This window comes from Aspergillus chevalieri, chromosome 5 (assembly GCF_016861735.1).
Source record: "Aspergillus chevalieri M1 DNA, chromosome 5, nearly complete sequence".
NCBI lineage: Eukaryota > Fungi > Ascomycota > Eurotiomycetes > Eurotiales > Aspergillaceae > Aspergillus > Aspergillus chevalieri.
Genome location: NC_057366.1, coordinates 3,609,372 through 3,625,407, shown reverse-complemented (window position 1 = coordinate 3,625,407; position 16,036 = coordinate 3,609,372). Strand labels below are relative to the sequence as shown.

The 16,036-nt window shown below is 43.9% G+C and overlaps 4 protein-coding genes across 4 annotated transcripts; 2 read left to right on the top strand and 2 right to left on the bottom strand.

Moving 5' to 3' along the window:
- Nucleotides 1-492: 492 nt before the first annotated feature.
- Nucleotides 493-1,747, top strand: ACHE_51275A (uncharacterized protein; the record flags this gene model as incomplete). The annotated part of the gene is made up of 3 exons (XM_043281085.1): nucleotides 493-964; nucleotides 1,035-1,393; nucleotides 1,442-1,747. 3 exons carry the CDS (start codon nucleotides 493-495, stop codon nucleotides 1,745-1,747), a joined length of 1,137 nt encoding a protein of 378 aa, XP_043138599.1.
- A 22-nt stretch (nucleotides 1,748-1,769) lies between these two features.
- Nucleotides 1,770-3,433, bottom strand: ACHE_51274S (integrase catalytic domain-containing protein; the record flags this gene model as incomplete). The annotated part of the gene is made up of 5 exons (XM_043281084.1): nucleotides 1,770-1,872; nucleotides 2,065-2,134; nucleotides 2,188-2,473; nucleotides 2,535-3,003; nucleotides 3,069-3,433. 5 exons carry the CDS (start codon nucleotides 3,431-3,433, stop codon nucleotides 1,770-1,772), a joined length of 1,293 nt encoding a protein of 430 aa, XP_043138598.1.
- A 1,092-nt stretch (nucleotides 3,434-4,525) lies between these two features.
- Nucleotides 4,526-5,502, bottom strand: ACHE_51273S (uncharacterized protein; the record flags this gene model as incomplete). Its single annotated transcript, XM_043281083.1, has 2 exons — nucleotides 4,526-5,165; nucleotides 5,216-5,502. The coding sequence occupies 2 exons, from the start codon at nucleotides 5,500-5,502 to the stop codon at nucleotides 4,526-4,528; spliced, it is 927 nt and encodes a 308-aa protein (XP_043138597.1).
- Nucleotides 5,503-13,612: 8,110 nt separating this feature from the next.
- HHT1_4 (histone H3.1) lies at nucleotides 13,613-14,154 on the top strand (the record flags this gene model as incomplete). Its single annotated transcript, XM_043281082.1, has 3 exons — nucleotides 13,613-13,739; nucleotides 13,795-13,983; nucleotides 14,042-14,154. 3 exons carry the CDS (start codon nucleotides 13,613-13,615, stop codon nucleotides 14,152-14,154), a joined length of 429 nt encoding a protein of 142 aa, XP_043138596.1.
- Between the last annotated feature and the right edge of the window lie 1,882 nt (nucleotides 14,155-16,036).

The following is a 16,036-nucleotide window of genomic DNA, read 5'->3' as shown; positions in this document are numbered from 1 at the left end:
AATTCATAATCGTTGTATAATTCCCAAGATTCTGCACACCTAGACAAACCTACCAAGACACTTCACCTGCGATAATTAACTCGTTAATGTGTATTTAACTCAACGATTGATTAATTTTGATGACTGGTGACAATTGAGTCGAATTAATAGTAGGTCTGATTAGTGAGGTGGGTAGATTCTTCATAAGGAGACACTGTAGTCATATGCTTTGGATTTGGATGGCTAAGCAGTCATTCGATTATCAATTACGGTGTATATAGTTAATATATCATTCTCTGTGATATAGAATTTCTCCTTCATATATAGCTTCCATGCAGTCCGGATTATTGACTCCCCGATCTTCACCTGAAGCTTCAATACATCCGACCTATCCACTTCAGATTTCTCGGTTAGATAATGCCAAGGCACTAGTATAATCTCACACTCAATCTCACACTCAATAAGTTTAGGGCTCAGGTAACTTAACAATCACACTCTACATGTATACACAATATGTCAGAGCCATGGACGCCATTCTGTCGCCGGAAAGAGCACTTTGAGCATGCTGTTCATTGTGCTGATGATATTTCATGTCCATATTGTGGTATGACAAACCCTGACACTTCTACTTCTCAGGACATTATTTTTCTACCACAGACACCTACCCAATCCTCTGGAAAGAGAAATACTCCAATTGAAATATCAAGCAGTCCTCCAGCACATCAAAGTACATCATCAACCTTTCCTCAGCTTGATCGAACTAGTGAGATTGCCCGGCAGCAGTCAATTCAGCGAACCCAACAAAGTACACAAATACGACCTCATGCTGGCTCTAAGATATTGTCAAGCCGTCCACAAGTAACACGAACACAAAGAACCCATTCAGCGCAACCTACTCTTCAAAAATTTGGTGTTACTGTTATTATCTATACTGGATTCCTATATGACTTTGATTTGGGATTTGGCGACCGGTGGAAATGCAGGAGTAAGTTAAAGAAAGCTGCAACATTGATTGTGATGTTTGATTGCTAATATATTCTCATTAACTATATTAGCATCTTTCGGAGCCTATTTGACACCTGCCGATACCTATGAGACAGAAGATGATCTTATTCCTATCCTTGCACGGAATTATCAACGATGGGATGATCTTCTTAGAAAATACAATCCAGTCAAGATTATGATTGCAAAGACATTTGAAAAGGGCATTGGACAGCCGCAGATTATACCAACAGATGCAATCAAATTGCCAGTTCCTCATATCTTGACTGAATGCTTTTCTGCAAACAAAATCTTTCTCTTTCTTGGCTGTGAAGAGGAGTTGTCTGATGTAGAGGATACTCAGGATACATCAATGAAGATTAAGAAAGAAAAGGGTCAAAAGGTTAAGGAAGAAAAGGGTCCTAAGATTAAGGTATAGGTCTCTATGTATTAATACTATCTTCATGCTAACACTACTTAGAAGGAGCAATCTATGCCTCAAAAACCCAGACAAACATATCAACGGAAGCGAAACCATTCCCAAGTATCCCCCCAATCAAGCCAAACAACACCACTACGATATGTACAACCTAGGGTTGCTCTTAACAGGAACAGCAAGAAATCTGAATCGCCAGAACATGTTAATGATTCAACTGAGGCTGAAGACCAAACCACTCTAGATGGGGTATATGCAGAGGAACAGGAGCTACTGGAGATACAGGAGCCAGAGGAACTTCATCTGGATGCTCCAGCTGGGCGTACTCGGCAACGGTTGCAACAAAATTAGCCTTTTGCAGAAATTGTAATCCTTAAAATTGACTATCCAAATCCCCAATGAAGTTATTATCATCTGCAGCTATGTCTTTTCCATCCCCAGTGATGTCAACACTATCAATATCATCTGGTTCTCTTCTAATCATGGTCATGTCCTGTTGTATTTCAGAGTTCCAATCCCATGCACCTGTTGGCTTTGTACATAATGAAAGGTGTGGCTCTAGCCCAGATGTAATATGTGTATTTAAAGCCTCACGAAGCCTTAAATATACCTGGCAATGTACTCTTGATCCATCAGGAAAGTATTCACTAGCATCAACTCTGGTATACCGGTGACCAAAAGCTGTGAGCTTCTCATTACACCAGTTCTTTGTCTCTGATGGGAGGTATTCATTCAAATCTACTCTTTTAGTCAGTATATTTAGCAATAAGGTAGTTTGTGTACCATCATACCATAGCTTGCAGTTTGATCTGTCAGTTCTTGTAGTAACTGAGGATCAGGCTTCAATCCATAGTTCTGAATACAAGGATCTTGTGGATAGAAATAAAGCATAATGGGCTTTCCATGGACTGCATTTGGTCGATTAGGCTGCTTTCGGATAGTGTGCATATTCCACATTCGGGCAAAGGCCTGGACCTCTTGTCGGAGAATAGGAATATATATTGCAAGAAGAGCAATCTTGTCAGCCAGATTGTCAGGTTCAAACAAATGTTCACTATGCAATCTCTGGAAATAGTCCTACAATTATGAATCAAGTCAGTAACCTTGCAATCAATATAGCAATCAGAGTCAAACCCACCCTCCAGCGGAAAAGTAACCCTCCTGTTAACTGCCCCCACCAAGACTCAATTCTTTGATTCGCAGTACTAGTTCCATACCAGTAACAGTCTCTAAAAGAGATATCTGCAACATGTCTTTTCATAAAAGCATGTTGAGCAGCTGCAAGCAATGGTGTTTCTGTACCTCGATCTGATCGTATCCGCTGTGGGTGAACACCTTCCTTCTGGAGAGTTGTCAAGAATTGGACCAGAATACTGATAGCTGTACGGCCAGAAATGCCAATATAAATCCATGTGATGTATCGAGAATATGCATCAATAGCTGCATATATTTCAATGCCATAGAAATTTAGTTTGCAGTGACCATCGATTGACCATAACCAATTTGGACCAGGTACAATATACTCCCCACGATGACGCTGGAGATCATTTGCCCGACGGTATACTCCATCCGGATCTAGTTGCTTTACTGCTGCAAAGAGCCGATCCCTATTAGTTATAGTATTAGCACTCAAATTGGTCAATCTAACACTCAACCTAGCAGTTATTCTTACCTTGAGATGCAGTGCATCTGGTTTCGGAAATGACTGTAGAGATAGCCTCGTCCGTAACCCTCAATGGCACCCTTGTCAAGCTCCTTTTGAACTATATTCAAGAGCCTTTCATCTGCTTCTTCACGATTAAAGCGAGAGACTCGACGTGTAAGGCCTAACCGAGCACGGAGTACACTTAGACCATATGAGGATATCTGATAGCCCTCCTTCTCAAGGATATATATGATCTCCTTGTCACTGGCACAGTATTCAAAGAATAAAGCAGAAATTCGAGCGCGTAGTTGTGGTGTATCAGGTATTGGAAACCGTTGGGTACAGCCCCATTCCTTGAGGCGGCGGCGAACTGTACGGGCACTGGTTTTCATATTATATTTTTCATGAAGAATACCTTGGATATCATCAGGTGAGTATTGCTGGTGAAATAGCTCAATTATTTGATGTTTCCAATGATCAAGCGCAATTCCAGGGCGAGGCATATGTCACAACCTGGCTTCTCTCGTGTCGTACCTAGGGTTCTAGTTAGTTGTATTTCGAGACTGGACACTTACCCTAAGTGTCTTCCAAGTAATCGTATGCTCAATGCCCCTCCGGGTCCGGTTTGGTATGTCGTATGTGTTGATGGGTATATCGCCCCCTCCAGGCTCCGTAAGATAATCAACAAGTAGAAACGGTAAAGGTAACGAATAGAGAAACAAGGCCAACCGAGTACGTATACTGGGTTGTTGGTTAAGTGCGGACGAGTCAGAAACTAGAAGGTAACCAATGCTTGATTAACTAGATTGATCGCGAAGAACTAAGCTAAGTACATGAATGAGCGTCCTTATATATCTTCCTCCATATACTATCCTTCTACCTTCAAGAGGTATATCCAGAGTATAGCCAATCAGTGCGTCGTACTTCATATACTCAGCGGTATACTTTTCCAAGTAGTCAGGACGGTATACAGTCACGTGATATGGTCGCTGATTATCATCCCGATCCCGGTTTTCCGTGCGACTATCCTAGTCCTTCCTGCGCCATTCTCTCATGAACTGATATCCAATGATTCTGTCTTGACCCCATACCGTCACGTGAGGCTGATACGTTGGGTTCTGTAACAGCATAATAGGCAACTTGGTATATTATTGGTAGGTTCGCCGGAAAAAGTGTCACATTCAGTGTAGAAACTGATTGCTAGTCATTCCAAGATTCTGTCCAGCTGCCCTGGATATCCCTGTGGGTCATGTGCTCTCATTTAGCCGGATAGGCTAGTCTCCTTCAAGGAACCTGAACCCTAATCCTACTTCAGTATAGTAGAGTACACGTCCATTATCTTATCTAATATATATCGGCCTTTCTGTGCCTCAGTCCCTAGGAAAAGCTTTCAATCATGATAAAGATAATTCTAGCAACCAACCTAGCAAACATAAAAGCAGGAATATCTGAATACTATTTGGTAATGATGACAGAAAAACAAATCAAGGCAAAAGCTCTAGTAGCCCCATTACCTCATCGATAAGCCCTCCTGCATTTTCTGGTGCCTCCTTGTTTTGTATAATGTAGATTCCAAGTCGATAGAGTGCCTTTGCCTCTTCTTTAGATGCAAATCCCCAGAACTTTGCCAATGACTGGCAAGAGTATCCCTCCCACCAATCAGCTGGGCCAGGGAGAGTTGCCCATGGATTGGAACTGATACTACTCATTATTGACCATGCAGCGCGTTCCTCTTTCAAGAAGACCTTCTCTGGGAGAATGCTCTTGAGACAGAATGGTATGCCATTATAGTAGAGAGGGTCATGGCATGACTCCATCTTTCCAAGAATCTTCAATTTCTTGTCAAGACTGGCCAGACTGCGTAGAAGGGAGAGTCGAAAGTGACCCCAAGTGATGGTATGCAGAGTTTTTATCAGCTGTCCTGTAGCTGATGATTGTGCCGCTTCAGCTTCCTTGGCAGTCTCAGTGGTCGGAATGGTCTCATGAGAAGCAATATCATCCAGCTGTGCATGATAACACAATTCTGTATCATTTTCAAAATCCACAGTCTCCCAGACACTACTGTCAATGCTCTCTCCTTCCAGCTGATCCAAGAAAAATTGGGCTGACTGGCCCTTTTCATATCTGTATCAAAAATTAGTTTTATTGCTAGGTTGACTGCAAGATTAACATACCGTTCCCTCATCACTTGATCTTTCAGTGAATTTTCTAATATTTCCTGTTCTTCCATAGTTGCTTCCTGCCAGCTAGTACTCGCCCGGAGTTTCAGACGGGCACTGACAAAGGCTGCCCTATCATTATTCTTCCGACGTATCACAGCCTTTTCACTGTCACTCTTGCTTGCCAGTAGTTCACGGCCTCGCATAGTGTGGGGATTCTTAGACAGGTCTTTGTCCTGCTTTCGCTTTTTGCCTGGATTCGCACCAGGTTTGGGGCCTGGGATTCCAGGTTTTCTGGTCATTATCTGTATAAGTCAGTATAAATCTCAGAGTCAACCTCACAGTCAACCTCACAGTCTAAGTTTTATCACGTTGATATGTTTCTTAGAAGAAGCGAATGGAAGGAGGAGAAGAGAAAAGAAAAGGAAGGGCTAAGGAATCAGTATTTGATGAGTCAAAAAAAGGGTCAGATGCCATAATTATGGAAAGTGAATCAAAAGTGAATACAAACCTCTGTTTAGAACACCTCTTTATTTTTTGTTCTTCTTCCTTTCCTTCTCAACTCTCTCCTCTTCTCATTATTTGCTTGAACAAGATTCTATCAAGTATCTGTCACAACCTGGCTTCTCTCGTATCGTACCTAGGGTTCTAGTTAGTTGTATTTCGAGACTGGACACTTACCCTAAGTGCCTCCCAAGTGATCGTATGCTCAATGCCCCTCCGGGTCCGGTCCGGTATGTCGTATGCGTTGATGGGTATGTCGCCCCCTCCAGGCTCCGTAAGATATTCAACAAGTAGAAACAGTAAAGGTAACGAATAGAGAAACAAGGCCAACCGAGTACGTATACTGGGTTGTTGGTTAAGTGCGGACGAGTCAGAAACTAGAAGGTAACCAATGCTGAATGACTTGTATTGATCGCGAAGGACTAAACTAAGTACATGAGTGAGCGTCCTTATATATCCTTTCCGATCATATCAGTGATCTGTCGCTTCATATCACTGATATGGTATTTCGTAGCCCTGCTATGTTGTTTCATATCATCGCTATGCGGAAACATATCACTGATATGCCGATCACGTGACATGGCCGTCAAATATCAGTCTGATCCCTGTTCTCTCCTGCATATCCACTAATAACTGTTATCCAATGATTCCCTCCTAACCTGGTATCATCACGTGAGGCTGATACGACAAGGTCTGTAACATTACCTCCCCCTCTTTCAGGCTTTCGTCCTCGAAAGTCATAAAGCTGCAGCATCCTACTGGTAAGCACCTGGCTGCCCAACTTTTTCTTATCCTTTGCTGATTTCAACATGTCATCCAGGGTTTCCAAAACCAAATCCTCTTCTGCCCGAAAGAACAAATTGTTGCGCAAGATTTCCGATAACGGTTTTGCTATGGTTTTTTCTTGTACTCGGTGTGCTCGTCTGGGTAAAACCTGCGTCAAATCCGATGATTCCGATCGTTGTAGCGAGTGTGTTAAGGAAGGCGGTCGTTCGCGTTGTGTTGAAATGAAACCTTCCTATTCTGATGCTGAATGGCGTCGTCTTGTTCGTGCTCAGCATTCCATCAAAGATGAAGAAGAGGCTCTTCTGGCGAAACTCCTTCGGTTGCGAAAGCAAGAGCGTTTGCTTAGGGAGCGTGCGAATGAATTTATTTCTCATGAATTCCAAGCGATTGAAGAATTGGAAGAACTAGAAAGAGAAGAAAAGAGAACTCATGAAGAACAAGGGAAACTTCAGAAACAAGGAGAGGATGTTGAGTATGACACTCAACTAGCACCAGCGTCTGATGATCCTAGTTTGGCTCAGATGATGAATTCCCCTTCCTTCTGGGAGAACTTCGACTCTGCTGTTGCTGGTGGTATTCCTTCACCAACTGGTGGCAACCAGTCAAGTTCGCAATAGGTTCCCATGTGTTCTCAGAGGTATCGTACCCTTTCCATTTGATCAGGTAACATGGTCGTCCATTGACTTGTCGGTAATCCAGAATTCGTTCAACTTCATATTCATCATCATCGCTTTCGATTTCGATGTTTTCTGTTGGTGTGGCGTTTTTTGGTGCTGGTTCCAATAGCGAGATGTGAAATACTGGGTGTATGCGCTTCATTGATTTTGGTAGTTTCAAGCGGTAATTCACTGGTCCTGTTTTTTCTTCAATGGTGAAAGGTCCAATCTTCTGGTGATCGAGCTTTTGACTTGGTCGTTTCGTTTTGATATTTCTGCGGAGCAGGAATACTTTCTCCCCCCTCTTCAAGGTAGGTCCCTCTCCATGGTGCTTGTCGTAATATATAGCCGCTCGTAGGTTCATGAAGTCAATATCTCTTGACAGTTGGTGGTGTAAGTTCTTCAGCTTTTGAACTGTCTCATTTGCCGCTTCTGATGTGGACTCCTGTGGTCGTGGTTTTTCATATAGCACTGGGTGGTATCCATAATTGGCGTAAAATGGCGTCACTTTGAGTGTTGAGTGTTCTGCGTTGTTGTATGCAAACTGTGCCATGGGTAGGAATCTAACCCAATCATCTTGTTCATAGTTGATGTAGTGCCGTAGGTATTGCTCAATTGTTTGGTTGGTTCGTTCAGTTTGACCATTTGCTTGTGGGTGGTAGGCTGTGGTGAGGCGGTGTTCTATACCCATCAAGTTCGTGAGTGTCGTCCAGAATTTCGAGGTGAACAGCTTGTCTCTGTCTGATGTGATCTTTTGAGGCATTCCGTGGTTGGTAATGACATGCTTCAGGAATATCTGTGCCATATCTGCTGCGGTCATGGTTCCTTTGGCTGGTACCAAATGGATGTATTTGGTCATTCGGTCTGTGATGACTGTGATCGAGTCATATCCTTGTGATGTCGGTAACTGTGTGATGAAGTCGATGGTAACCCATTCCCATGGATGTGTTGGAGCATCTGGGGATTGCATTTTTCCGTAGGGTTGATGTCTTGCTGCCTTGTCGCGGATGCAAGTTTCACAGTTCTTCACATATTCTTGAACAACTTTTCGTGTGTTTGGGAAGTAGTAGTTTCTCATGATTTGTTCAGCTGTTTTCTCTGTTCCCAAATGTCCGTGGAGTGGAGTGTCATGGTGCATGCTGATGATCTCATTTCTCATGCTTTTTGGCACATAGATGAGATTGTGCAAGTACACTAATCCATTGTCATCAGTGGTCAATTTGTCATTTTCTGCTGAGTTTTCAATCATATCCTGGATCATTTTGTCTTTTTGTGTTTCTTCAACAATTTTCTTTTCCAAAGGTTCGTTTGAAGTATGCATTGTTGCTGCTAACACCTGGTGGTTATAGCTGATGGTTCCATCTTCGTTGGTTTTCAATATCGCTGGATTGATTGTTCGGTCTTTGATCTCATAGTCTGGTCGTCGACTGAGTGCGTCTGCCTGTCCATTCTCATTTCCTTTGCAGTGGATGATCTTGAAGTCATATTGCGATAGTACTTCAGCCCATCTGGCCTGTCTTCGGGTCAACTCTTTGGTTGTCGTGAAGAAGGTCAGGTTCTTGTGATCTGTCTTCACAAGTACAGTGTGTTGTGCTCCTTCCAAATAAACTCTCCAAGTCTTGAATGCTACCACTATAGCTAGCAATTCTTTGTCATGGATGTCATAGTTCAACTCTGCTTGAACTAGTTTCCTTGAGTGGAATGCAACGGCTCGTGGTTTTCCATCTGGTCCTGGTTGAGTCATTCTCATACCAATGGCGTAGTCTGATGCATCTGTTTCAATCGTGGTTTCCTTTTCTGGGTCGAACTGCACAAGTGATGGTGCAGATACAATTCTTTCCTTGGCTTGTTGAAATGCTTGTTGTTGTTCTGGTCCCCATTGAAACTCTTGTCCCTTTTTCAACAATTTGAACAGTGGCGTCATGAATTGTGAGTAGTCCTTCAAGAATCGTCGGTAGTAGTTCACAAGTCCTGTAAACTGCTGAACTTCCTTGGTGTTCTTCAGTTCTGGCCAATCCAAGATTGCTTGAACTTTGTTCTTATCCATCTGAATTCCCTCTGTAGTGATCCAGTGTCCTAAGAACTCGGTTTCTTGAACATGGAATTCGCACTTCTTCAACTTCAATCGTAGCTTTGCTTCCTCAAGTTTTTGCAGTGCTTTCTTGACATGCTGCATGTGTTCTTCAAAGGTGTTGGAAAAGATCAGAATATCGTCAAGGTAGGCTATCACAAAGATATCGAGATACTCTCCGAATACCTCATTGATGAATCGTTGAAATGATGCTGGTGCGTTGGTAAGCCCAAATGGCATGACCAAATATTCATAATGCCCGTATTTTGTTTGAAAGGCTGTCTTCCATTCTTCTCCTTTTGCGATTCATAGTCGGTTGTATGCGTCTGTCACATCAAGTTTTGTGAACCATTTCGCTCCTCTGATTCGATCTTGCATTTCATCAATTCGTGGTAATGGATGTCGGTCCTTAACAGTGATGGCATTGAGTGGTCGATAATCCACACATAATCGTAAGCTTCCATCCTTTTTTGGAACGAATAGGACTCCATGTCCTGCTGGTGATGTTGATGGTCGGATTGTTCCTTTCTCCAGTTGTTCGTTGATGTATTCTCGTAATGCCTTTGACTCTTTTTCTGACATCGAGTATATTTTCTTGCATGTTGGTTCCTTCCCTTCCATAAGGGGCATTCGATGATCGTGTGGTCCATGGTCCGGTAGTTCAGGTTGTTCAGGCTGTTGGAACAAGTGCTGAAACTCGATATACTCCTGTGGAATCTGTGGTTCCTGAGTCGTCGCAGCTAGCTCCTTATGGTAGATCCATTCCCATGAGCTTAGCTCTGAGTCTGACGCTTCTTGGTTGCTATCAACTCTTTCTGAGCGATACTCCTCAACCGATGCTGATCTCTTGGATGTATCCTCGTCCCTCAAGTATTCGCAATACTTCTGGGTCGTGTCCGGTGCCCATCCGGGTAAATTCATCAGCCAATGTCGTTCTGAGGCCCTGGTGGCTGCTAAAACAATGTTCGTCGCTGTGTCATTCATTTCTCTGTTATTCAACCCACCTCTCGGTTGCTTCACGTATCTACCAGGTCTCCTGCCTGTAGATCGTGGTGAGGTCCCGGCCTCCCGTTGACTCGGTCCTTTCATTCTTGGGCAATCACAATTCACAAAGTTCATTTGTCCAGTTTTCCAGTTAATTTCCGGGTTGTGATTCCTGAGCCATGGAATCCCCAACACTATATCGTATTGTCCCAGCGGTGTCACGTCGAAATTGATCCTTTCTTCATGTTCCGCTACAGCCATAGGGACAAATCCCGATTCGACCGTCAGGTGGCTTCCCAAATTCTCACCATTCAGTCCTGAGATAGGCTCTGGCTGCGCCTTCTCAATTCCTAAGATCCCCAATTGTCGCTGGAATCTTGGATCCATGTAATTTCCAGTAGCTCCTGAGTCAACCATCACTCTGGCTAGTTGATTGAGAACTGGTGTCATAAACTTCAAGTGGTATCCTCGCTGTGTCGCTGATAGGCTCGCTTGCCATCTTGGTTGCCATAGACGTCGTGGACTTGGGTAGTAATCCTTGGGTTCAAAGTGAACTATGCAGTCGTCTTCATAACAAGCAGTCCAGTGCATACTTGAATGCTCTGGATGCAGTAGATATCCTCTGCATGCACAGTTCCAATCCCAACAAGGACAACTGTCGTCATATTTCCTAGGTCGTTCTGGGAAATAATGCGCCATTTTCTTCCGATCATAGTGTTTTCCACATGCATGGCTATAACACACAATCCAAGGTAATTGGTTGTGCTTTGGGTGCTCTCGATAGTGCACGCAGTCACACCAATCATACTTGCATGAGCTGTGGATGGGGCCTCGTAGTCGTTTGGTCGTGATGTCTTGTAAGTATCCCCATAGTTCTCCATTGTTCTGTCCACAGTAGTGGCACGTGTATGGGTGCTGGTCGCATTTCCGTAGGTGTTCATCCCAAGTTTCGTTCGTTCGTTCCCAACATTTCAGGTTCTGATGTGGGCAATACGTGTTCAATTCATTGAATAGTTCCTTCAATCCTTTAGAGAGCCTCTTGGGGTTCTCCTGGAGTGAAATAACTATATCATCAATGAAGTACGCGGCAACGTCGGTATTTGTTTCTTCGTCGGCTTTTCGTTGTTCCATATATCGCTTGGACCATAGCTGTTGCTTTGAGATAGGGCTATACACACTGGACTTTGTGTATCCCTCATTATCTTCTGCCAGATTCTGTTCTTCATGTTCTTCATTTTCGGGAGTTGCGTTCTGAGGTGTCTCTGGTATCTCATGGAGTTCCTCCACGTTGGGATCGTGGCCATTCCACTGAGTACCGTACTCTTCGTCAAGGAAATCATTAACTGGCCAATCTTGGTTGGGCAGTTCGCTGAGTGATTTCTCCTGAACTGGCTCGTTGATGGCTTTTTCGGACCCATCCGTCCTTATATGGGCTTTGTCGCTTCCGCTGTCGGATCCCACCATCCGTTCATTGGGCCAATATTCTTCTTCGCTTGAACTCATGATCTCATCAATTTCCTCTGTCGTGAGGGTTGTCTGTTCTTCCATCAACCTCCTCAATGGGCTCAGGTTGGGTACAATCATAGTTCTGGATCTCCATGGTCCTCCATGCTCATCCAAAGCCTCTTGCATGTGCCATCCAGAATCATTCGTTGCTCTGAGTTCAGGGTTCACAATTTCTGTGGTGTCATACGCTCCTCTCTCCTGGGTAGCGTGCAGTTGCTTATTATCGTTTCGTTGTTGCTGAGGCCTAACGTTCTGTCGTTGCCTGCATGCCTTCGTCATGTGGCCCGGCTTTCCACATGTGAAGCAAAGTTTCTCTTTCCTTCTTCGTTCTCTTTCCTTGTCGGATATGAAGGGCCTATGCTGTGTGGCATCCAGCTCCATTGGTCGTGGTCCATAGGGATCTTCATACCCTTGGCTTCGTGGTTGAGCTGGTCGTTTATCGTTCGATCGATAGTGGCTCGTTTGTGGGTTTCCTCTGAAGGTGTTTCCATATCTTGACTCCTTCTGTCTGACTCTAAGGTCATACAGGGTGTTGTCAATCTTGACGGCTCGTTCAAAGAGTTCGTTCAATGTTTTTGGTCGTTCCATCCAGACCAGTTTCTCCTGGATCTCCGGTTTCAACATTTCCTCGAATTTCGCAATGTACATCGTTTTATCCCAGTTCAGATGGGTGATGATCTGCTGGAAATCAGATACCAACTTGGCTACTGATCCTGTCTGTTTGAGTCGCCATAGCTTCCGTTCAGCGTTCCGTGTGGCGTCAATATCTCCAAATGTTCCCTGGAGTCGTTTCTTGAATTCAGTGAAGCTGCTGAAAACCTCAGTGGTATTGTCATTATGGTATTGTTCATCTTTCTCCTGGAAGTCGCGCAAGGTAGGTTCAAACCAATCAAATGCTGGTCCAGTCAAATAAGTTGCTGCAAGTAGGACTTTGTCGGATTCAAAGATGAGCTTGCTCCGGTTCATGCGGACATACAAGTCCAACTGAGTGATAAAGGGTCGCAACTTGTATCGGGTACCATCAAAGGGTTCCGGCGGTCGAACTTTGATAGCTTTGGCTGACTGTCGTTCTTCCAAAGTAGTGATGCTTTCCTGCAGCTGGCTAACCATTCCAAAGAGCTCTTCATAAGTCGGCGTTCGTCCTTCAGATCCGCGAGAGGATCTGGGAGTGGTGTTGCTGTTACTGTTGTTGGACATGGTTGCAGTTCGTGTTTTAAGTCAATATAGTCTCGAAACCTGACTCGTACTGACTGGCGATCAATGTGTCACAACCTGGCTTCTCTCGTATCGTACCTAGGGTTCTAGTTAGTTGTATTTCGAGACTGGACACTTACCCTAAGTGCCTCCCAAGTGATCGTATGCTCAATGCCCCTCCGGGTCCGGTCCGGTATGTCGTATGCGTTGATGGGTATGTCGCCCCCTCCAGGCTCCGTAAGATATTCAACAAGTAGAAACAGTAAAGGTAACGAATAGAGAAACAAGGCCAACCGAGTACGTATACTGGGTTGTTGGTTAAGTGCGGACGAGTCAGAAACTAGAAGGTAACCAATGCTGAATGACTTGTATTGATCGCGAAGGACTAAACTAAGTACATGAGTGAGCGTCCTTATATATCCTTTCCGATCATATCAGTGATCTGTCGCTTCATATCACTGATATGGTATTTCGTAGCCCTGCTATGTTGTTTCATATCATCGCTATGCGGAAACATATCACTGATATGCCGATCACGTGACATGGCCGTCAAATATCAGTCTGATCCCTGTTCTCTCCTGCATATCCACTAATAACTGTTATCCAATGATTCCCTCCTAACCTGGTATCATCACGTGAGGCTGATACGACAAGGTCTGTAACAGTATCCATCAATTCAAACACCTCTATTCTTCACAAAAAAAAAAAAAAATGGCTCGTGCCACTGCAACTGCTCGCAAATCAACTGGAGGAAGAGCTTCCCGCAAACGTTTGGGTGCAAAAGCAGCCAGAAAGACCCCAGCCAAGAAGAAGGGTACCAGAAAGTTCAAGCCTGGCAGTAAGTGAACTGTAAAGTTTATTGTGAAATCATTTTCATGCTAAGTAACCAAAAGCTATTGCTCTGCGTGAAATCCGTCGTTACCAGAAAGGCCATGAACTTTTGCTCCCCAAGACCCCCTTTCGACGTGTCGTGCAAGAGATCACCAGTGAGATGATGTTTGAAAAAGACTATCGCTTTCAGTCCAGCGCCCTGGACGCACTGCAAGAAATAAGTGAGGCGTTCCTTGTAAATGAATTTGAGAGTAAGTCATCTACTTATATTAGCAATCAATTTTGCAGTCAACTAACCATGTGTGCTAGTGACAAACCTATGTGCCATCCATGCCAGGCGTGTCACCATACAGGCTAGAGACATGCAGCTGGTCCGGCGACTGCGGAAGCATATGGGCCTAGATCCTGTTGGAACTGTGTAGTCCTTACGAAGAAGGGAGGATTCTACAAAGTACCGCACATAGCTCTTTTAATCGAAAATTTTCAGTTGCGGCTATATTACTAAGCATCTGGATAAGAGCGTGTGGAATTCAGCCTTTCCCGTAGTAATACATCAATACGGAATTTTACACGTTTTGGCCATAACTCGCTTTCAGTCCGCCGTAGAAACCAACCGCCGTGAGCAAAAGAAAAAAGAACCGGCGCACAGACGGGATGCAGTGGTTATACACTGTTTTTCGAAAAAAACGCCACATCCCCCGATGCCGTAACCATATCGAGACTAAATACATTGCTTAAACGCGTGTGTACTTCATTTTTGACGTATTCTGGTCAATTATAGTTCTTGTCTGGAATGATCTCTCCCATAGAGTTTGTCACGCTTATGCACGGCTTCTCCCAAAGCACTAACTTTGAATCTCGGTACACCTGGGTCAATGACAAATGGCCGCTGAGCTCGACCGTACCCAAAGGAAATTTCAGCTTGTTGACAGTCTGGTCGACACAATGCTGCTTGAGGAAGATAGTGACCTTGAGTTGCCAGACCGATCGCGTCAGGTCACTGACCTCATCCTGGACTTAGGCCAACATGAAAACGGAATATTAGGGCATACTCCAGAAAAGAGAAGAACGGATCACGGAACTGGAAAGGCTATTGGAATACAGTGATCGGAAAGATGGGAGGTTTTAGAAATTAGATGTTCTTCAGAGCAAGACAGCAAATGAAAAATTTGTGGATTTCTGGAAATAAGTGACCCTTGCAATAATCTTTCTCTGGCAGATATTTCCGTCTTAGTCTAAGAGTGACAATGATGAGAAAACGAGAGTACTCAACATCGTTCATTAGTTTGAACGGGCCAGATAAAGCTCAGGATGAATATGGGGTTTGTATATTTTCCATAAAGCTCCTTTACTCTGTCACTCGATACTCAGCAGCTCTTCCCTAAATAACCAAATGGAGCTTCTCCTGTAACCTCCCCATCAATATTATTCAATTGAAATGTCCAATATTTGCTATTATGTCTGAATCAAACTGTACATAGACCTTTGATCCCAGAACTCCAGGACGACATACTCCTTGTCAGCCAAAGAATTCTGTCAATCTATCTTCATTCTCAATTCGTCATGATTCGCTCTTAGCAATCTGTCATGAGTATCTATTTCGCACTAATACTACTGTTGCGAGCAAACCAATCAATCTCTAGCGGAAGTGATAATAATGGCCAGAAATGCAGCTAGGAGTTGCCCAAACGCCATTGCGTTGCCCCAATCTTTTGACTGTTCGCCCCAAGCTACTATACAAATCGAGATTATAGCCATACCCAGAGCTGACCAGGCAAGAGCCATTGGACCATATAAATATATACGGTCTTTCTGCCATTCCATTATCATCTGAATACCTCTCATTCTTTCGTTTCTTCTGTAAGGCTTGCCACGTTGTAGTACGATGAGGTCCCTGTCAGACAAGGGTTAGACCAATATGACCAAGACAGCAGTGCTGACGTACTTTGTGTTGTAGATACAACTATCCTGCGCCATGCCATCCAATGTTTTTATCTCGTCAGCAATTCGCGGGTTTCATTCTGACTTTGGAGGCAAAGGAAACAGCATTGCCTTGCTTTATTGATACTATCTGGCTGTTGTTATCAAGTAAGTAGCTGGGCATTCAATGTGTGCCTGGGCGATCAACCTTTGCGTGGCCATTTGCTTTGAGTTTTACATTTCTCCAAGAAACAGAAGGCAGTTCCCCATCAATATTTTCTCTATTTTCGCATGCAAAAGCATGAGGCCTTTCCTCATCGATTTTTTCCCTTCTGGCTGAATATATAATGGAAGGAGAACATTTTTCCAGATCCGGCTCAGCAT